The 22,063-nt window shown below is 36.3% G+C and overlaps 2 protein-coding genes across 11 annotated transcripts in view; one reads left to right on the forward strand and one right to left on the reverse strand.

Moving 5' to 3' along the window:
• Positions 1 to 225: 225 nt before the first annotated feature.
• C15H7orf50 (chromosome 15 C7orf50 homolog) overlaps positions 226 to 22,063 on the forward strand; it is a 134,249-nt gene continuing 112,411 nt past the window's right edge. The window contains exons 1-3 of one of the 10 annotated variants that reach the window (XM_068908442.1): positions 226 to 331; positions 1,082 to 1,162; positions 2,195 to 2,335. In XM_068908442.1, coding sequence (XP_068764543.1) covers positions 2,207 to 2,335 — 129 coding nt within the window. In that variant the 5' untranslated portion in view covers positions 226 to 331; positions 1,082 to 1,162; positions 2,195 to 2,206. The other 9 variants (XM_068908437.1, XM_068908441.1, XM_068908439.1 and 6 more) reach the window with 9 other exon arrangements.
• On the reverse strand, positions 16,222 to 19,556 carry GPER1 (G protein-coupled estrogen receptor 1). The gene is made up of 2 exons (XM_068908433.1): positions 19,260 to 19,556; positions 16,222 to 17,960 (listed from the first exon to the last, which is right to left on the reverse strand). Exon 2 carries the CDS (start codon positions 17,524 to 17,526, stop codon positions 16,453 to 16,455), a length of 1,074 nt encoding a protein of 357 aa, XP_068764534.1. The 5' UTR covers positions 17,527 to 17,960; positions 19,260 to 19,556; the 3' UTR covers positions 16,222 to 16,452.

Consider the following 22,063-nt stretch of genomic DNA (forward strand, 5'->3'; position numbering starts at 1 on the left):
CATCATTCTGCGGAGAGCTGGCGGTCGCTGCGTTGGCAGCTGGCACAGCCCCATGAGAAGGCACGAGCTTCCGGTGCCTGCTGCCGCCAGCCGCACCGCAGGCCCCGGGTGGATCCCCGCCAGGCCCGGGCGATCCTCCTCAGGGCCCGGGCGCGTCCCCAGCGCGGCAGGGATCACCTAGGCAACGGCGGGGCGGGGCAAGCTCTGTGGCCCCACCCCCACCTGGGAGGCGGGGACGTCTTCCTCAGGAGGATCTCGGCGCGCAAAGGTGACGTCAGGCGCGTCTCCCTCCAGAAGCCGGCCGGGCCGTCCTCAGCACGCGCAACTCCCGGTGAGCGCGTCGCTCAAGCGCGGCTTCCTATTGGCCGTTGCGGGGATCGGCATGCCGAACGCCAACCAGGCTCCGCCGCTCGCTCCCTGGAGCCAATGGGAAGGAGGGGGCGGGCTGCGGCGCGAAGCGTGGGGGCTCAAGTTAAATGTGCTGAGGAGGCGGGTCTGAGAGGTGCGTGCGCGGCGGGGGCTCCTGGTGGGGGGAGCCCGGCGCGGTCGGGCGCTCTGCCCCTTCCCCCCACCGCGACCGTTAGGGCGCCAACGGCCGCGGGAGGCGGCGGCGGCGGGAGCGGGAGCGGGTCTCCCTGCCGCGGGGGGCCCTGCGGCGGCCGCGGAGGGCGGCCCGGGGCGAGCGGCGTGTCCTCGGCGGCCGTGCGGGCGCTGCTCCCCTCCTGTGCTCCCACGGCCGCGGCGGCTGAAAGCCAGCCGGGCCCTCGGCCGCCCCCGGTAGCAAGCCCGGGCGGAGGGGTCGGCAGTCGCTTGGCCGAGAGGAGCACGAGTTGGTGGGGTCGGGGGAAGGGGGGAGCTCTTGCTCTGCTCGTATGATTGTGGAGTATCTCTTGGGTAATGTCGAAAACAGACAGCAGCGTTACTTTACCTGTTTAAGGTACTGCGGTGGCTTCTTGCAAGAACATCTTTTTTGGAAAAAAAAAAGTTATTATGAGCTTACTAGTTGTTATAAGCTTACTAGTTATTAACTTTGAATATATTGCTGAATAAAACCAAACACAAAGCTATTGGTCTTTTGTAGGGAATCCAACATCTAGGTGTTTCCCAGGCGGTGTCTTCTGGGTGAAGTGGTCTTTCCCTGCTCAGTGCCTTGTAACACCAGGTGGGTAGGGCATGGCTTAGCAGAAACGTCTCTAGATACTATCACAGCGAAGGCGTCACAAACTTGATTCCTGTTGCCCTGCCAGTTGGCATAGGAAGCTCCTGCCCATCGGTCATGCTAATTCAGCTGCATCTAAGAGTGTGTACCAAATTGCATTTGATGACTATTCCATCTTTCAAGCTGCATTTCAAACAAAGTTTCTGTGTCTGAGGTAACTGTTAGATTTCTGCTGCTATAGAGAAAATGATTTGTGTTGAGGGGCTGTTGAAAACTGCTTGAGTCTGATCTGCTATCAGAGAAATAATGTTCTGCTGTAGTCTAGCATACATTTACAACTAGACCTGTCCATGGCTGACTTCAGAACAAGGGACTCTTATGGTCCCTCCTGCTCACCTTCCTCTTTATGTCTGTAAAATGAAAGACAAAGTTGGTGAAATGTAATTCTTTAAGCATTTTTTTTCCACATTACTCTATATGAAAAATAATAACTTGTATAAACAGAACTGATTGTTTAAGACTATCCATTTATTACTGAAGTAGACTTACTGTTTTCTTGCGAGTATGTGTGTACGCACACACATGTATGCTGAAGTCTCGTTAAAGCATTTTGGATCTGACTGGTGTAATTTTGATTGACTCTAACTGTATTAACAGTTGACCAAGCAGTGAAATGTGTTGCATAATAACCTGCAGATAGCACAGTATGATTTATGGGCCGTTACATGGGTTTATGGGTCAGTGAAGTGTTTTCTGTAATAGGACCTGAGAGAGGAGAATAAGCTAGGCCTTCAGTCTTCTACAGGAGAATGACGCTCTGATTTTAGAGTAGTCTGATTATAATTTATTCCTAAAGGAAAAAGCTGAAAAATTTCCAAAACAAATTGTAATTCAGTGCAAACAAATATTTTCAAAGTTAAGTAGTGAGAAATGGTTCTTGTACTAGTGTAATTATAGCGTAGGGTCTGCCTGTTTCTGAGGCTGTGACATTTAAGATCAAAAAGAGGTTCTTGGTAATTTCTAATTACATAATAGTTCTATTTTAGAATGGCAAAAATGAATATGAAAAACAGAGAAATGAAGGAAGAAAAAAGTAAAAAGCTAAAGCGACATGTGGTCCGAGAGGGACAACTAGAACCTGAAACTGAAAGGAAGAAAAAGAAACAAAATCTGGAGGTAAGTACTTCCAGTTTTGACTGTTTAATTCAATAAAATGTGGGTATATTGTTATCTATGCTCCAGCGGGCTTAGAGGTTCAGTACTGAATCTGAATGTATTCCATGATCTAGTTGTAATGATTCCTTGCATGTCATATACCTAGAGTAAATTAAGCCAAGATCCCAAGGTATGTTTGATTTTGAATATGATTGCAGCAGCCAGAGTACACGATCCCTGTGTTGAGTGCTTGTGTGAAAGACAGAGGATGGGTGAAAGTGCATAGGTGAAAGGGGAACCACATGGCTTTAAGCAGCTGTCATATGGCAGTATAGGCGTAGCTTAATTCTTCATGTGATCCTGAGTGGTTGGAAAAATATGAAAGACTTCCATGAAAAGCCTGTTGTCTTTAGAGAGAATGTCAAATGACCAGAAGGTGTCAGCAGTCTCTTTGTGTTATGGAACACTTCATGAATGAATTTTATGGAAGTGAAATGAGCAATTTGGCGATTTTTTTTAAAGTGAACACTTCATTTTCTTTCTTTCCAACTCCTATCCTTCAGTTATTTCACTGGAACGTTTCTGCTAGCTTACTAGTGTGCCATTTTATGGGGGGAAAAAAACCAAACCTGTAAGCTTGTTCTGGTGGGAATGATAAGGCATAAACAAGGCATTTGAATTCTGCTGTTCTAAATGGTTAATGTAGAAGGTAGACCCAAGAAATATGAAGTGGTTTGGTACTGTAAAGAACTGGAGAAGGAAAAACAAATGTTTTTTCCTTAGGAATTCCTGAGGTGGTATTAGGTGTGGTCCTGCAAAACACTCATATATTTCCTGGCCTAACATAAAATAGATTTTAGTGCTACTTGTTGCTTTCATTTATCATGAGATGTGCAGCCCAGTGGAAATCATATAACTAAAAACTAGTATTTCCTATTTTATTATTAGATTTTATTTAACCTCATTTGGCAAGAGCAGTTTTCTGAGAGTTTGTGCACATGCATGTATAAATATATCTAGCTACTACGTTGAGTTTGTGAAATTTAATCGAAAAAAGCTGTTGGCAATAGGTATTCAAAGGTCTGCAAAATCTGGAAATCTCTGCAGTTTTGAAGTCAGCAGAAATGTTCCTAGGTAAAGTAAGGAAAGAGTCTATCTCCATCTCTATCAAAGCAAAAATAGAAAATCTGATATTTATAGCTCATTAAGGGGCATATTTCTCCTTCTTTCTTTGTAAGGTGTGTATTATAGGCTGTAAGTACACAGGAGTATAATTCAATTTTAACTAAAATAATTTTCCAGGAAAAAATGTGTGAAACTGAAATGTCTAAATTAAAATTTCATTGCTGTGATGGTCTGTAGCATTTCACGTAGAAGTGAAAAATGCCAGGTAAACTTCAGACCCCTAGAAAACAGGGCCTTTTTGGACCATTTAATGTCTTGTGATAAGCTCTTAGAACACACAAATTAAATTTTGTTGATCTCACCGACTATAGGACTGTGGAAGAAAAGGCAAATACTTAATTGAAAACAGAATCCTTAATGCTGTCATGGAACATCACTAGGCACAACAGTCCTTGGAACTGTAAGAGTTGGTGTTAGTGGGTGGCTTAAACACACGTATGTACTGCTACTTTTGTGGAATACCATATAAGGTCTATGGTGAGCCATGTTTTGGCATCAGCTTTATAAACTATAACTGTTGATAGGAAAACTGTGGTCTACTAAACTATGCTTTTCTACTATTTGAAATGGTTGTTCAGAGTGAAAAATGCTAGGCAGATCTTAAACAATTTTACCTCAGAAATGGTTAATGACTATGTCAACTGTTTGCCAATTTATGATTATTAGTCAGCACGTGTATTCCTAGCTTTATGTAAAATAGTTTAGTCGCAATGGCAGTTATGCTTTAAAATGCTTTTGGTCATCAAACCTTGTCGGCATGGAAAATGTAGTAGAAAACAAGATAAAACTGCTTTGCATGAGGATTTGTACAGAAAGACTAGAGAAGCAATGCTGAGGCTGCAGAGTGATGTGCTCAGTTAGTTTGGATAGTTCCAAAGAAGAAATTTGGAACAAGATATTTGGACAACTGCTGAGAGTGTTTATTTTGGAACCTTATTTTCTTTAAATTTAATTTTTCTTTCATTACCTTAAAATAAGCTGGAACTTTGATAAATTTTAAAATTTTTATCTACAGAAATGCCCGAAGCATACTGACTGGCTCCCGATGAGCTATGGTTGCCTTTTAATGCAGTAACTGAATTAAACAAAACTTTGGCATTCTTGAAGCAAGAATGAATAGGACTCGTCTTCTTCTGAAGAATCTTACATGGGATGGAAATAAGCCAAAAGATAGCTCTAGAACACTGAACTTCAGATATATAATACATTGCTTTTGGTGGGGGAGGGGTTTCATGGGATCATTAAGCTGCTGCACTTACCCATGATTTATTTTTATTATTTTTTAGTAGGGCACTTTTAGCCTCTGAAGTGAAAAATGTAAATCTCTTAATTGATTTTGTTGTAGAGCTGCAGGAGGACAAGGTAAAAATGTGTCTTAAGTGACTGGATTTAGTGTTACATTGATCATTCTTTTCATGAAATTTCTTTGAAAAATTCTCAGGAGCCTAAGACTAAAGCATGTTACCTTGGAACAACTTGACCTTTCAGAGTAATCTTGATGTTTTATTGATTTTCATCTACTCACTTTCTTCTGTTTACATTAAATAGCAGTGAGCAATTTAAGTCCAATAAAAATGTTTTCATGAATGATCCTAGAACGACACAGCTCTAAATGACATTTCTGTAGGGGAGCTGAATGATATAAGTTCTTAATCTTTATTGAACCTTGTGGGTTTTTTGACAGATTTTCATAATGTTACTGTTTTATTTAGCTACTCGGCAATAAACCTATATGTTTTTAACGTTTTTTAGATGTCTGAATATTTGTTTATTTTTAAATGATTTTTAGTTTGTCAGCATACTTGTATTTTAAACCTTGTTATATTTGCAGATCATTCTTTGAATTGTCACATAGTATAGGCATAAGGAAAAGAGATTTAAAATGTGCAATCTGGACTGGTGGTCATAAGTTAATTAGTGGCTTCTTAAAATTAACGGACGTGTCTCAGCAAGTGGATTTTATTTCAGTTCTCTGAAAAGAGTATTTACACTGTTGCTAAATAATAATCTTGAAATAACAGAAGCATTAGAAGTATTTGTTTGCAATTACCCAAATATTTATTCTGCTTATGGATTTCTTCATCTTTTAAATTTTAGCTGCCCCAGTGCTACACAGTTTATAGAAAGAGCAGTACTGACAAGCGCAACGTGTTGCTCCCTACCTACAAGTTGTGATTGTGTTGTTTATGAAGGCTAGTTGAGTTCTACTGAGAATGACCTTACTGTATCAAAGGATCTCTTAACCTTGTAACTTAAGGGTTTCTCCAGTCTTGTTTTCAGAGCTGCAGACTTCCTCCCAAACAGTGAGAAATTCTTCCAAAGCTGAACAGCTCTTAAGCAAGACAGACTCAAAATTCATAACCCTTAGAAAACAATATTCATTTACCATTCCTCCCCAATTTAGTTTAGCAAACACTGTAGCCTTAAGTAAAATTGAGTAAGAAGCAATCAATAATAAATAAACCAATCAAAGAATATAAATCGATAATCCCAAATCCTGCTATGCACGGTTGAAGGGACGCTATGTTATTTTACGTAATGGTCCTACAGTCAGTAGGGGTGTTCTTGTATGCTCCTAGTCATTATTTTCAACACTGCAAATGGTTGAAGGAGGAGGAATCAACATTTTTCCCCAGATAAAGGCAAGATCAGTGGGAAAGGAATTTAATTTTTGAGATTCCATACAAATAGTCCAAACAATGGCAAATAAACAAGTAGCGCATAGTGTTTCTTTAATCAGAGGGCTAGTGTGCAGGTGCCCAAACAGTAAGATCTATTTACTAAATGGAAAATGGCAAAATTAGTAGGGAAAGCATTCTTCTGTTCAGCCTTTTGGGGGTTATTGCAAAGGCCAATGACGACTTACTAAACTAGTACTACAGCTAAGCAAGCCACAAAAAATGATTCTTTATAATCATTGTCTTGTTTTTAGTGGTGGAAAGCCTCGTAAAATTATGTTGTTTAAGCTGTGGAGATAAATATTTTGGCACAAGCTTGGTGGAATTGCTAAGAATGCTACTTTGTAGTATCTAAAATGCTGCTTGTAGTCAGGTAACTGGGATAGTAATTTGAATGTTTAATGAATGCAAACCAGACAATCCTACAAAACCTATTAAGCGGATACCATAAAGCTATCATCTGGAAGTGTATTTATTTCTTGGACAGCTCTCTAATTCATGCCAAAGCCTGTTGTCAAAAATGAGTTGTAGATGATCTGCAGACAAGCTCAACAAGTCTTTTACTTTTTCCATTAATTTATTGTTTTCTTTAATAAGAGGCTAATCTTGTAACCATCAAAATAACTCTCTTCTTTTCCCTTGCTGAAAAGTGCTATCAAGTTACAACTTCAACTGCACTGTTGCAGGGTATTCTGATTTCAGACTCAGTATGTAGCTGTATCTTTGCTTATATACAAAAACTTTTCAGAAAGCCTTTGCATTGTGACTCTGCTAGCAACTTTTCCTGCGTTTGTTTACTTTCACACTACCATCTTAATCTGATGTTGTATGCTTTAGTGTTATGCCTTTTTGTTAATATTTTTGCTTAAAAATTATGTAGAAATCCAGTCTTACATGCTGAAAAAAGGAAAATAATTACTGAAAAGTTCCTTTTGTTTAGCGTAGGCCTCCCACGATAAGAATCTTACCTTGTGCTGTTTTTTGACCATTTTGTTTATATCTGTTTATGTAACATAAAATTGAGTTTTGCCTATCTTATGAAGAGATGATGCAATCTTCCTTCCCACTCCCTTTGTATCTAAAGATACATCAGCAGTTGAGAACAACATTTTTTTGAAATGGATACCTCTGGTAAACTAATCTCTTATGGTGATAAAGGTGGAATGATAGCTACTTCTGAAAATGGTGAAGGTAAATGTTATATGGATGTTGCTAGTCTGCTTGTTTTGGTCAATTTGTAATGGAAATGTCAAGCCTACTTCTCTTTTCTTTGGGTTACCTTTCAGATGAATGTTTGGCCTTGTTCTGCTTGTATTTTTTTCACTTGCGCAAAGAGACAAGTTTGCTGGTACCCATTGGCTTCTGATTGCCTCTCCACAGGATGGCCTGATAACTGGAAAAAATTATGAAGATATGGTATACAGGCTATAAATTAATTTGGCATTTATGACTTACTGTGTGGACTCTTACTTGATTTTTCTCCTTTGTTAATATCTCAGCAAGATTTTTCAAATTAGAAAAAAAAAAAAAACAACTTTGAGGGCAGCTGCTTATGGGATTGAAACGTTTGTTTCCTGGTAGCACTTTTTCCTCAGAATATCTGTAGAGTTACTTTAAATTATTTTGCTAAATCATACATTTATTTATTTTTTTTAAAACTGGTAAGTTTCATTATGACACCATATAATGTTTACAGATAATACTAGGCCTTTTGTAAATGAAATGTCTAAGAAAGTACAAAATAGTGTCTGAAATACGGATATGCATAGATTAGGCTGAATAATTTCACATTCCTTTGAAAATTATTTTTGTAATGGGAGGAATAGATTTCCCAGGAAAAAGCATTCACAGCTGGGAAAACAGTTGCTACTTTGAAGATGGTTTTCCCAGGCGAAAGGCTCACATCCCCAACTGTGTTTGGTATAAACAATACGTGGTGTATTTCTTACTTTTGTTTAAAGGAATTGCGCATTCTTCATTACATATTAACCAGCAAAAGTTTCATGCTAGTTCTAGGTAGTTGCCTTAATCTATATACATTTAAATTTAATTCATTTATTTTATAATATCACCAGGATATTCAAGGGATGGGGAGTTTGACCGTGAAGCACAACAGTCCCTTCTTTGCTATAAAGAGAGGAAATTCTTCCTTCTTTTCTTCATATTCAGCGTTTTCTCTCAGTTTCCATTCTTTACTTTGCGGTGAGAACTTTCCCTGAGCGTTCTTGTTGGTTTCTAATATAAATTCTTGCTTTTGTGACTTCATTGTAAACATTTTCGCCAAATTGAAACTCAGCACAGGATTCCAGCTAGTGGGCTAAAGTTATCGAGTAATGGTCTTCAAGCTGTTGCTGAAGGAAGCAGCAGAGGCTAGGTCTGCTTGACTGCATTGCCACCTTGCTCCACTCAAATGAGAAGACTGTATTATTTGTCAGTTATGGGTTGGTCTTTTTTTGTTGTTGTTGTAGCATGTTAATATCTTTTAATTCACAGTAGAGTGGCATCATAAATGAAAATTGCTGGAAAAAAACCAAATTATTTAATATGGAAAATTGGACACGAAACTTCAAAGCGTAAGCGTAGGGGGGACAAAAAAAGTTCCATTACATGTTTGAACGCTCAAAACACATTCCCCTCGTCAAGAAATTAAGTTGCAAACCTGAAAGGTTAAGTGTGCTACCTTCTGATACATGATAAAGAACAAGGAAATGAGGAAAAGGGATTACTCTTGATAGGGTTTTAGAGTAGGAAGTGCATACAGTGTAACATACTAGTGCAAGCCTGAATCTTGTGGATTTGTTACTTCCTGTTTATTGCTTTTGATACGACTTAGTCTTTCCAACAAATTAACATTAACAAAAATGGCATTGATTTGAGTATTTGTAAGTATGCTAATTCCAAAAAGCAGCAGTTTTGTGTCCCTGATGGAATACCACTGCTTTTTTTTAACAATATGGGAGTCTAGCATAAGGGTTTTTTAAAAGTACAAACTGTTGTGCACTGATGGAATTATTTTTAAAACCAAAAAACATTTTGGAGCAGGTAAGAGGGGGATGATGGCTGCTTCCATAGCATATATCAGAAACTAGAATTTTCTCACTTGAATTTTCCTCCTCCAAAATGCCTTTTGTGTTTAGATAGAACATTGTGAACCAAGTGAAAGGTTAGTGTATGTTGTTTAACATTTAGATTAATGAGTAAGTTATGGAGTAGATAAAACAGCTGCTATACGTTAGATCAAAGCTAAATGAATTCATATTTATAAAACATCTGCCTGTTACATCCAACAGGTAATTAGAACAGAAAATTAGTCTTAGGACTTCTAGAAGCTGCCTCAGACAATGAGGCTATAGGGTGTGAGGATGGTTGATAGGGGAACCTCTTACTTAAAGAACTAGACTCCATCTTTGACTGCGTTTACCTATTTCTAATTGAATTCCATAAGAGTTCTGTAGGACACTAAACAGAAGAACATCGTGCAATGTTTATTAAGTTTCTCAGCATTATCTTAATAATTTGCATCTGTGACCTAGGTGTTTGCAAACAGGAGATGCACACAGGGAAGACAGGGCTCTGCTGCTACAATGTTACAGTGTGAAACATGTCAAAACTGCTTAGAGAATGTGCTGAAAAGTTAGATCTGGATCACTTAAAAAGAGCGGGGAGTTGTATAAAAGAGAAAATGAAGTCTTAAGCATGTAGGGGGGGAAAATATGTGCTTTTAATAACTGGCATTCTATCCTAAGTGTACATTTTTATGTACCAAATAATAAATAAGCATTATTCATATTTACCCATATGTAATGTAACCAGATAATTACAGAACTGTTATATTGAACTGTAATACAAAGCTCATTGAAATCAATAATGGCCTTTTCATAACTTGGGGTAGACTCAAGTCTTTTTGTACCTTGTTGACTTTTTTTTTCCTGGTTACCTTTGAAATAGGTCGCACAATAAAATCTTGTGGCCAAGAGCCAAAAGGTCTATAGCACTGAGAGTCAAGAACAAAAATCTAGCAGGGAACAGGGAGAATTTTCCATGGCTCTTCATGCACCCCTTGTGACCTGAGCGTGCAGTTAGGTTCTGTGTAATTTGATGTTAACTTTAGCAACTCCTCAGCCAGCAAGCTTCAACAGTGTCATACATCATCAATCATCTTTACATTAGAATAAGAAAATAACATGGCATGTTTTTCCCTGCTCTAAGAGTATGATCTGTTTACTATCAAATGCCTGTACCAAAACAATTATTAAGTTTTTAATGATATAAGAAGTAATCCTTCTGACTTTATCTATTTGAAAGCTAAGAAAATTTATAAATTAAGTTCCCATAGGCACCATCATTCATTATCTCTGTCTTGCTACTCAATCAACAGATGGCTGTTTGGAACATCATAACTAGCGTTTGAATGAGCACTTTCCTCTGTTTCTCTCTCAAATTGCTGTGTGCACTTCACTTGTAACTAAGTGCTGGAACACAAGAGTTAAAAGCTTTCTGTAGTCAGGTAAAGGCAATTTCCCTTTTATAGTTCTGAATGGAGGGAGAATGGAAAGAAGAAAATCTTATTTGACATTATATTACTGTTTCTATTGAGAGAACACCCAGGAAAGGAAATGTTTCTGCTGCTGAGGCAGAAAACAAATCTGTCTCCACCACTATTAGGCAATTCTACCATTGAGCTCTTTCTGTCAAAATAGCCTTAACTCCAATCTCCAAGGATAATTTAACAATACTCCAATAATGTTGCTGTTTCTCTAGTATGTCTTTTTTTTTTCTACGCAGTTTTTCTGAAGTCCTTCCAGAAAGCATATTCTATGCAATTTGAAAAGGTTTTAAAGCTTTTCAATAATTTTGCTTGCTGGGGAAATGAATTGGGCTGTTTAAGCAATGTTGTTGCTTTGGGAAAGCTTATTCTGATGCATTAAATGTTTAGGGTAGGTAAGTTTAAAACTTAGAGGAACTGCTATATATATTGTAGAAGACTAAACAATATGAAAAATAGATTGGAAACTAGGATATGGTTTTATCACTGGAGTTGAGTGACTTTGCTGACGCCCTTCAGTGGCCATTCTAAACAAATATGTTGCGTAGTGAGACTTGGACAATCTTTAAAGCTGCTATAATGGAATTCACTGGATGTACGCAAAGTAACTGAAATAGCATATAAGAGACAGTGCAGCATCAGCTCATTACTTTCTACTCCATCTTAGGTCCTGAGAAGGCATTGCTTTTTTGTTGTCATCTTGGGTGGCTGGGTCAGTATGCAGCTGTTTATTCTTAGCTCCTGGCTGTGTCATACTGCCGTATGATGGAATGGAAGTCTAAAAGAAAGCCAAAAGCCAAAGGCCAAAAGTTTAGTGTACTGTATGTCAATGTGGAATAAATAGTTTGGACAATGCCACTGAAGAAAGGACATCTAAATTATAAATATGAATGGAGAGTGTTCAAATTTTTAAGTCTGGTGTGTCTCTCTTCAGAACATGGTACGGGGTGTTTATCATAGTGTATCTCCTTGACAGCAGACCTAAGAGTGTGCAGACAAGATAGTCTGTATGTATGTCTTTAAAATGGCATGTTCACTGTCATCTATTGTTGCAGATTCAACGTAAAAACGATAAAGCACGATCCCAAGGTGGAAAAGGTTTATTGATGACATTTATTAAATAGAAATGTGAAAATAATAATTTTCTTGAAGTAAATAGTCTTTGAACAAGGAATGGCTAGGTCTAACTGTGTAGTGGTGAGCTGCTGTTGATGTAATTGATAACGTGAGGGTGAACTTTTACTGCAAAGATATAACTCACAACAATAAATTTAGCCTCACGTGTTTGTATGACACAAGTCCTAAATGTCTGATGGGCTGAATGGATCAGGTAAGACTTTTGGAGTTGCAGGGAAGAATACTCTCCCTCATCTCATTTTTCTTCCTGTGAAAAAATCCCAGTGATTTAGCCCTGATTCAGACTTCAGGCTACTTTAAGAATATCTAAAACATCAAAGAAGGAAGCTGTCCGTAGTTATATGATAAATGTTGTTATAAATTCTGAACCCCTCTCCTCGAACACTTGCTCCCCAAGTTAAAATCAAACACTTATCTTTGTTTTCATTCACAATCAAACCAATTCATTGTGTCACCTTTGTGAATAACTATTAAAATTGAAACCTGCCTTCTTCATATACTCATTTGTTTTTCTACTTAGGTAGAAACAAGTTCAAATGGGATTAAATGATAATCAGGGTTGAACTTGACATGCTTTTTCTTAGTGTAAACTGCTTTGTAACAGATTTCTCCTGTTGCAATCCTAACTATTCAAAATTGTCCAGACAGCCTTTTCCCTTTTGCAGTCTCAATAAAGAGCTGATAAACTATAGCAAAATTGCTGCATGGAAAAAATTTATTAGCCTTTAACATAATTTGATGTCCGGAAAAAAGATTAGAGCCTGCATTATACAGCCAGTACATTTTATCTAAGAGGTAGATGCTTAACCTGAAACTTTAAAAGTATTTTCTTCTTTAAAAGAAAAAAAAAAATCACAAAATTTTAGGCTTGCCTATTTGCAAGTTTAGTATAATGGATTTTATGTGCCAGACAAACTGTTTCCAGTTAAAAATATATATGTCAGATTACACTAGGGGGATTTAAGATAAGCTTGTACCTTTTTCACTTGGTAGAAACAAATGGAAGGAAACTGTTTTAAGAATTCTAATTTTACTTTGCTATATTTGTTTTATAGGGTATGTTCTCTCTTGGAATTGTTGGATTGACTATTCTGAACATTGGTTTTCTAATTTTGTGTGGAATAGAAGCAGGGGGGATGACCTTTCTTGTACCTTGCCAGTATTATGTCCAAGCCTTGCCCGGAATCTAGGATTTCCTGGCTCATTGATTCAAATTCCCTGTCACGTTCACTCACGTTATGTGATGCTTTTCATAAATTAATCAAACTCCATCTTCAGACAGAGTAATTCTGCTTTTTCTAGATTTGCACTTGCTGTCCTTGCACAGCCAGTATTTGGCAAATCTCCTAAAACTGTTAACATGTTTAAATGGTCTCAGACAACTGTTTTTCTCACAACTTTCTACACAGCTGAAGAAGGAGAGCTTTCAGTCGCATCAGATTCAGACCACTGGTAGATTATGCTCTTTGGGTTTATTTCTATTCTTGACATTCGGTAATACTTCGTGCATTTAAGACACTTTTGTTTTAAGGTGTTATTTTCAAAAGCAAGTAAGTGTTTCAGGGGGATCTCGATTTTTTTTCTGTTTTTTTTTTTTTTTAACTCATACTAGACTTTTCTTCTCTGTAGACTTGATAGAGATTATTAGAGCAAAGAATGTAAGCTTCTGTCATGAACAGATTTTAAATTTTATGTTTGTCATCAGTCCAGCATTTTAGAGAAGGGTATGGAATCAATTCTTTAAATTAAACAATTTGTGAGAGACCTGAGAGAAGTGTTGAGTGAAGAAGCAGTATCAGAATTCTTACTGACTTCCATTTCCTCTGCACGCCCCTGAAAACGTTTTGTTTGCTGGTGATCATGCCTTTTAATTTTAAAGAAAACTGCATAAGACATGGTGTACATGGATGAGACTTGGTAGCAAATTACTTCAAAGTGATGGGCTGGAGAAAGCATATTGATTAGCACTTATGAAATATGCAATATATATAAACATAGAAGCCATATGGCATTTTTGTAAATATTACTTTGTACATAGTTGCCATTGGAAAAAATTTTCTGCAGATAAGTGTGCAGTTTCTGCGCCCAGGAGAGGGCTTTTTATTTATTTAAAGTGAGTAGTGTGTTTAAATTTAATCATTTTAGGTACAGTTCATAAGCCTGTACTTAGACATAAAATCACAATATTAGCAGTAGGAAACTCATCACATAACTCATATTTGTAGTTTTGTTTTACATATGTAATAGGTTGTTTCAGATTGAGGAGTTAAATATTGCTTTCTTCATATTCTAGTAATCTGATCTTTCCTCGATGTCACTGCGATATCAGGACACTACTGAATATGATAACGTAGAAACATACCATCAAATAATATGTGTGAGCAGATATTTGCTATTAATATTGGATTATTATGTTAAGTTTTTGAACATAGGCACTTTCTTGATTTGTTACCTATAATGGTGATGAAGTGACATTCTTCCACCATAGTCTTGATCAAAAGAAAAAAAAATCCTATATTTGAAGGGGAGGGGAAGAGTTTACTCCTATAAAAGCAAAGTGGGCAACAATTGAAATTGGGAAATTGTATTCCTGTGACACCAAAAGAAGTTACTTTATTCATGGCAAGTGTCAAGATTGCACAGGCAAATATATTTGTATCCTCAGAAGATGTCTTATTTCATGGAACTCCGTCACTAAAAGAATCATCCATTCCTTCTGCGTTGGCTGAAAGGCCAGTATTTCAAGGTGAAATTAATGTATGCTGGCAGTTGATAGGATGTGAGTAATTGTGGTTAATTTTCCAGCAAGAAAATACAGAGAAAAAGGGCTACATGTATTGTAGCAGAATAATTGTTATCAACTTGTCTTACACAGGGGAGGTAATCCTTGCATCTTTCTGGAAAGAAGATATACTCGGTGCTTTACAGGAGAGATGTGACTAAATGAAATTGGTTCTTAGATCATGATAAACGGTCACTTGCAAATCGGCACTTGCAGCGAACTCCACCATACAGTTCTTGTTTCTGTCAATATCAGGAATATCTGGATATTTATTTCTATTTGTAGGTCAGTTATTTTGTGGCTAAAGTTTCCACCCAGAAACTTTAAGTATTTAGTGAGAAATATGAGTGGAATCACTGTCTTTACTGTTTTCTTTATTGCATAGCAACTTCATTAATTCTTTTGCATGTCTATGTTTAAAAATCCTTGAAAAATCCTTTCATGAAACTGATTAATCCATGTATAACATTTGAAAGTAGGACAAAGCATCTTATTGTGCAGAGATCTGATTAACTCAGCACAGAGGTGAAATTAGTTTGTGCATTTCAGAGATACAGTAAGTGATATGTTAACTGTCTTACACATTGATCTCTGGATCTGTGTAGTATCCAGTGAACAAGGTCAGCAGTAACCTGTACTAAACATCATCCCCATTTAAAACCCTATTATTTTCTAGTAGAAATTGGAAACTATTGTTCTCAAATACTTAGTGCTAAAATCTGTTTTCTTAGTATAACCTGTCTTTCAAAATGAACAAAGCAATCAACAGGCATCTAAAATCTTGAAAGTTCAGTGGTTGGGGAGGTGGGATGGATGGTGTGTAAGGTGCAAATCTGAGAGCTAATCACATTCACCTTTTACAAAAGTTCTTCCATCCCCCAAATCGACACTTCTGACATTTTCATAAGCAATTCTTATTCGTATCTTATGCATATCTTATTCTGTCATATGCAGAAAGTGATTTCTTTTCAAGCCACAGTATTTTGTTCTGGCAATCAAAACAGACATGCTAAATGTAAAGATATCTCATGCACCTTCATTTAAATATGAAGGCTGTGAAAGTAGAGGTATGTATGCTTGTGTTTTTATCAAAAAGGCCAATTATGTCTGTCCTGGAAAAGATTGTCTTTGGCAATCCTTAAAAAACAAAACGAACTATTATATTTTGCTTCTGTTAAGTTCTTTGAGCGATATAGTCGCAGATGATGATTTCAGTTTTGATCGAGTGCTGATACACCAGTAGATTACATTTAGGAGTAGAAAACTCGCCATTATACTATATTATATTAAGATTAAAAAAAATTAATTGTGAAATACATGCTAGAATAGAATGTGCTCTATAGTTCTTCTAAGCAATGTCATTTAACTTAACATGTTTAGATGAAAAATCAATGTTTTCTGCATCTCCACATCAATATTGTAATGATTTTTTCCCACTATTATGGCAGCTTCATTATTTAAGTGCAAGTACCTTATATGCCAGCAAAGTAGCATCTCTGATAATCAAGTTATATCCAGAGTCTTCCTAACTTGATGAAATTTTCTGCTGTATTATCATTCATACATGTATAATACAAAATAAAGCTCCATCAGTGCTCGGCTTTTAATAATCCTGTTCATAATTAAATACAAATATGACTAAAACATTCTTCTACATTAAAGTCTTGTCATAAAAACATTTGGAATATAAACCTTCAGTACTCAGCCGGGCAATATAATATACACACACACACGTTTTTCTGTTAGTAGCAAGCGTTTTGTTCATTATTTGCACAAGTTCAGTCATATATTTTATACGACCAGTACTAAGTCAGACTTCCGATTGCTCATTACTGTCAGGAATGACAGACGTTAAGGCAGCCTGACAAAAGCGATTTAACGTCGACATTTTAGTTTTCTGTTCAATATACAGTCGCAGTTTGTCTCTGAAGGTTTCACCTAGAAAACTGTAAATTAAGGGGTTCAAACAGCTATTAGAAAAAGCTGCTAGGTTCACAATATGTCCTGTTAAAGGATAATCATGTCTGAAAGACGGGCTGCTTGAAGAGACAGGTTCGCTTTTCTTTTGAAGAAGTTGAACACTAATGAAGACGTTTTCAGGTAACCAGCAGATAAAGAAAACCAAGACAACAACAAAAATCATTCGAAGAGCCTTTTGTCGCCGCAGACGAAGACTCCTATGCTTGTGTGCTTTTACAAGAACTCGAACAATTAATGAGTAACAAAGACCGATGATCACAAAGGGAATGATAAACCCCAAGGTTATCTCTAGCCACTGGATTTCTTTTACATCTGCAAAACAGAAATAGACCTCTCCAGTGTGTTGCAAATGCACGGCTGTAAATGGAACTAGTGCTGCAGAAATGGACGCCATCCATATGAGACCACAGCTTAATCTAGCGTGTTGCATAGTGCGAAATATGTTGGACCTCATTACTTTTGCCAGTGCTATGTATCTGTCAAAACTCATCCATGTCAGAAAGAAAATGCTGCTATACATGTTGATCTGAAGAAATAAAGACATAAAGGTACAAATAATAGTGATATCATAATACTTCTCATCGAGATTAAAAACCTCAATGAGGGAATCGGCAACTAAAATGAGATCAGCTACTGCAAGATTTATGAAGTAAAGGTCTGGAATAGTCATTTTTTCACGAAAGCTTATGTTTACAACCAGTATCAGAATGTTTCCTACAAAACCAATAGGAAAAAGAAATATTGTATAAAGGCATGATAAGAACAGTCCAATAACATATTGTTGGTGTTCTGATTTATCAGCCAATCTAGAAGATATACTTTCATTACACAAATGTGATCCATTTAGGTTTAAAGTTGTGCTGTTACATATAACTGGTGATATCGAGGCTGAATAAGTTTCCATGGTGCGAATATCTGCAGAAAAGGTATCAGTACTCACAGTTTGGTAGTGATGCCAAAAAAAATTAGATTTTTGATGTTTCCAAAGAAGTTCAGAGTAATCATTTTGAATGGAAAAAGATTCTCTCTTTGTAGAGGAAATTAAAATTCATTGGAATCCAAGTTAGTTAAGTTTGAAATTGACTGAAACATAACAGTACAAGAAGTACATTTCTTAATTTTTTTTACAGGACACTATATACATTGCAAATGAGGGAATTTTAGGTTCCTGTATGCCTTAAGATCATGTAAAAATCTTTCTACCATAATGGTACTTGGATGTCTTTAATGAAAACTTTTTATCAGTCAGCATCAATAGTGTTTCTTCTTGCAGGTTGGAAGGTAGTAGAATTTTAGCTCCATTTGTTTTCTTTTAATAATGAATGATCATCCTTGGACCTGCAATTTGCAAATGGAAATCCATTAATCTAATACCCCAGCATTGTCATGTACCATATGCTTTCACTGCCTTAACATACACAGCTGAGGTTGTAGAAAACATTGTTTGAATATATATGTTTTTTACATATTATATATATATGTAATCAGTTAAAATTAGATTTGTTCAAATTTTGCGTACCCTTTAGGGACTCAGTATTGGAAAACATTATAGAAAATCAGATGTGTGAAGTTGGCCTACCGAAGAAAACTTTATAGGTATATATTTTTATTTCATCAGCGAGTAACCTTATTAAGTAGCAGAGTCTATGGCTGACAAGACAACACAAATGAAAAGCAATTGATTCCATCTGTTTGCATACGGAAGGAAAAGGGAAGTTTTAGAAATGAAAGTAATACATCCAGCATATTTATTTACACCAGCATTATTATGCTTAATTTTCTTGTCTTTATGATTAATTATACTGCATTGACTTCCAGAAAGGAGTGGAAAGCGTCAGTTCTCCTTTTTGTTTACTTATAAATGTAGAATGATGTGGACTTGAAGCATTGCTAGAAGTTTATTTAAAAAGAAAAGACGCCACGAGCAAATGGAATTGCAAAAAAGTGATAACCTAGAGCATTTTCTGTTAAACTTTAACGTTAATTTTGAGGTGATTTAATCATTATCTTACTACCAAAATTTTCATTTTAATTACACTAAAGACATATGTAAAAGTTAAATTGTTTATTAGTAAAAGACATGCATATTTTCACATTTTATGTTTTAAAATGCTACTCATACAGTCTGGGAGAGGAAAAAGAGCAGACCACCAGTGGAGTAGGAATATTAGAGTATTTTTCTTCAGCAATATAGCTCTGAGTGTTTTTTTTTTCTTTTTTAATGTATTCAGGTTTTTAGAAGTAGCTAGCAGATACTTAAATAAAAAGATTAACAGCTTTTGCTTCTTAATAAAATAGGCATCAGTATACTATAATTGTTTGCTACGTTTTGAGGCATTTTCATAAAGTAAATCTTTATACAAAAACATCCCTATAAAATTATTCTTATTTGAAGAAGGCTTGGTGTTTGTTTCAAGCAGGTCAGACGTGAACTGTTATCTTTTATGTAACATCTCTTTACTTCTGAGTAAGGCAGTAAACTGCTTTAAATGCAATAAGGGATAAGTTAATAGTCTAGGAAATTGATTTTTAAAAGGTAGGTCTGTAGTCAGATTTCAATTACGTACAAAAGTCCACCAAAAGCCAAGCAATTACAAACATTAAGGTAACTATATACTGTGAAACACTTCATTTTACCTTAATTCCATTTCTCCAGAGCTGATTTTCTTCCAGACGCCAGAAGGCTGGTTCTTGTTCACAGACACGCTTAAATGGATGTGTCGACTTCAACTGTACCATCAGTAAAAACTTGTATTTAGGTGTGCAAAGCTGCAATGAATGCCACCTGTTGACCATTCAGTAGTAAAAATTGATATAAAAGTCTATTCTGTTTTAAAATATCTTAAATAAATGACAGTTTACAACAGCAAAAGGCAGATCTTGCTGCATGTCCTTGGCAATAAAACAAGCTTTATAGATTCCCAGGGTCGTTCTAATTTGTGTTCAGTTGAAGTGGTGCTGAACAGCCTTATAAGGCTAGAATTAACCCCGTTTCTGCTGGTTCCTTATTTTGCTAGAACTAGTCAAACATCTTCTACCTCATATTTGTCAATTTCATTCTTTTCAACTTTTATTTTGCCCTCCTTTTTGCCTTTAGCATTTATTCTCATTATGTAGCCTATTCGAACATGCGGCTGTGCTGATCAATAATTGAGATTTGTTTGCAAATGGCAACTAAGCATATTTCACATACACGCATAACAGTAAATGCTGCTTTGTATGTAATCTTCTGAAAAGCCTCCTGGCAGTCTAAAGAGAAATACTAGATTTATAGAACTCTAGCAGCTGAGAAGGGTCATTTACTAAGCTGATAGTATGCATTTCAGTTTTCCTACCTTCAGGTTGCTCCCATTTTGCCTGCTTGTATTTAATTTTTCAGGAATCCGTCCTCATCTTGACACTTCTTAGAATTGTTCAGCTCAAAACCACATGTGTTAAATAAGCTTATTTTGCAGAGGATGTGGAGCCTCAGTCTTTCATGCAAACACCAGTTTTGCAGGTGGAGTTTTGCATTTCATCTGTAGGGGGGAAAAAACTAGCTGAAATATCCAGAAACACCACCTGCTGGTGGCTGGAATTCATAAAATCAAAATGGAAAGAAAAGTCTAAGTAAAAAATCAGTTTATTAAACCTTTATTTATTCCATAAGAGAGCAGTATCTTATATGTGTAAATTACTTTTTATGATCTGATTTTGTAATGTAATGTGCTATGAACAGATATGCTGTACTTCATTGCAGTATGCTACTGAAATGAGATGAATCGGATCTCAGCGTTTAGGATTTCAAGAAATCAGTGTTACAGTTTCAGAAGTGTGACGTAAACAATTAACATGCCTTTATAGTGGATGTATTAAAATCTATTACAGTGGCTAAATATTTTTAAATTATGGAAGATCTCATCTCTATAGAAAAATGAAGCAAAAATTCTTACACAGGGGATTTTGGGAATAACAGGTACTTTGCCTTCTAGTACTGTTGACAGAAAAATACTATTTGCTAATTTTGTTGCAATGTGCTGTGTATGGGACCACAGGATTTTGGCAGAGTTATTTTTAAAAAAAAAAAAAGTTAAGGTCTTCTTACACAATGACTCTTCATAAATATGTTCTGGAGTAAATTATTACTTCATTTAAGAGTAAGATAAAGTTTGTGCAAATCAGGAAGGGGAAAGATTTACTCAATAGAAGACTTTCGCTATTAGTGGAATGGAGTGGGTTTTTAAACAGGATTATGAGGACGGAGTGCCTAAAGTGTTTTGCTTTAAGGAGTGTACAAGTATGATTGTTTTATAGAACTGGAGTAATCATAATATTAGAAAATCTTGTGATACCAGCTTTACATGTCTGATTTGTTGCTGTCCTAAGAACAGGATTATAAAGAGACTTGACTGTTGTTTGTTGATCATGTGTTTTTGCTGTACTTAATTCTGTCCGTCAGAGTTTTCACTGATCTTGAAATAGCCAGAAGGATTTTTACTTTCCTTGATGTATGATGTTAGCTACTGGGTGTTAGCAGCTTTTAATTATAGAGGCCTGCATTAGATAATCAACTGGTCTCTCTGTCCTTGTTTGTTTTTCCAGCTATGAACGTGAGTTGATTTGCTATTAAAATGAACAATTTTGTTATGAGTGCTAATTTTTTTGTTTTACTTCATGACAAGAAATATGTCATTTTGCCATACCTTGAGAATGACTAGGAAGTTTTCCTCTGAAAGAGCACAGAATAGCTCTTCTTCATACTAGTAGAACTATGAAGCCTATGTGGCCAAGTCTAGTATTATTATATTGTAATTAGTGAGTTCTGTATTTCACTGTATATTTTATGAGATGATCATGTGAATTCTGAGTCATTTCTTAAAAGAGACGACAACATCTTCAGGCCTGAATATACTCTCTTGTTTATCCCCTCAAGTTATTGTTACTGATTAATCCACTTTAGTCTCACTGTTCAGCCCTTCCATATTGAAAAGGGATACAAAATACCTAAAACCAATTTTAGTAGCTATTGAGCATTGCACTTGCTTTTTCTGTATCCTTTATTGATATTCCATGGGAATTTATAATGAGTGTCTTAATGATCCGTGTGTAGTTACAGTTGTGCCACTGTTAAAACTTATATTTCTTCCTATCCTACCATATCACCTTTACTGAGGTGAGAATGTGCATGATAGCAACTGGTATGATAGCCTACATATAATGAAATGTCAGACTGCAATAATTGAGCATTTAAAATTTTTGTTAAAGTTTTTTTTTTTAACTATGTAGCACTCAACTTCTTATTAAAATATATAGTATTTGAGAAACATAACACTATATTGTGTTCAAGAAACATTCAGGTAATATATATACTTAGGTATACTTAGAGGTTTAAAGTGGAATATAAAAGGTATTCTGTGTAATTTAGCAAACTTCAACACACATGCCTACTATTACGTTGCAAA

This window comes from Struthio camelus, chromosome 15, assembly GCF_040807025.1.
Source record: "Struthio camelus isolate bStrCam1 chromosome 15, bStrCam1.hap1, whole genome shotgun sequence".
Taxonomy (NCBI): Eukaryota; Metazoa; Chordata; class Aves; order Struthioniformes; family Struthionidae; genus Struthio; species Struthio camelus.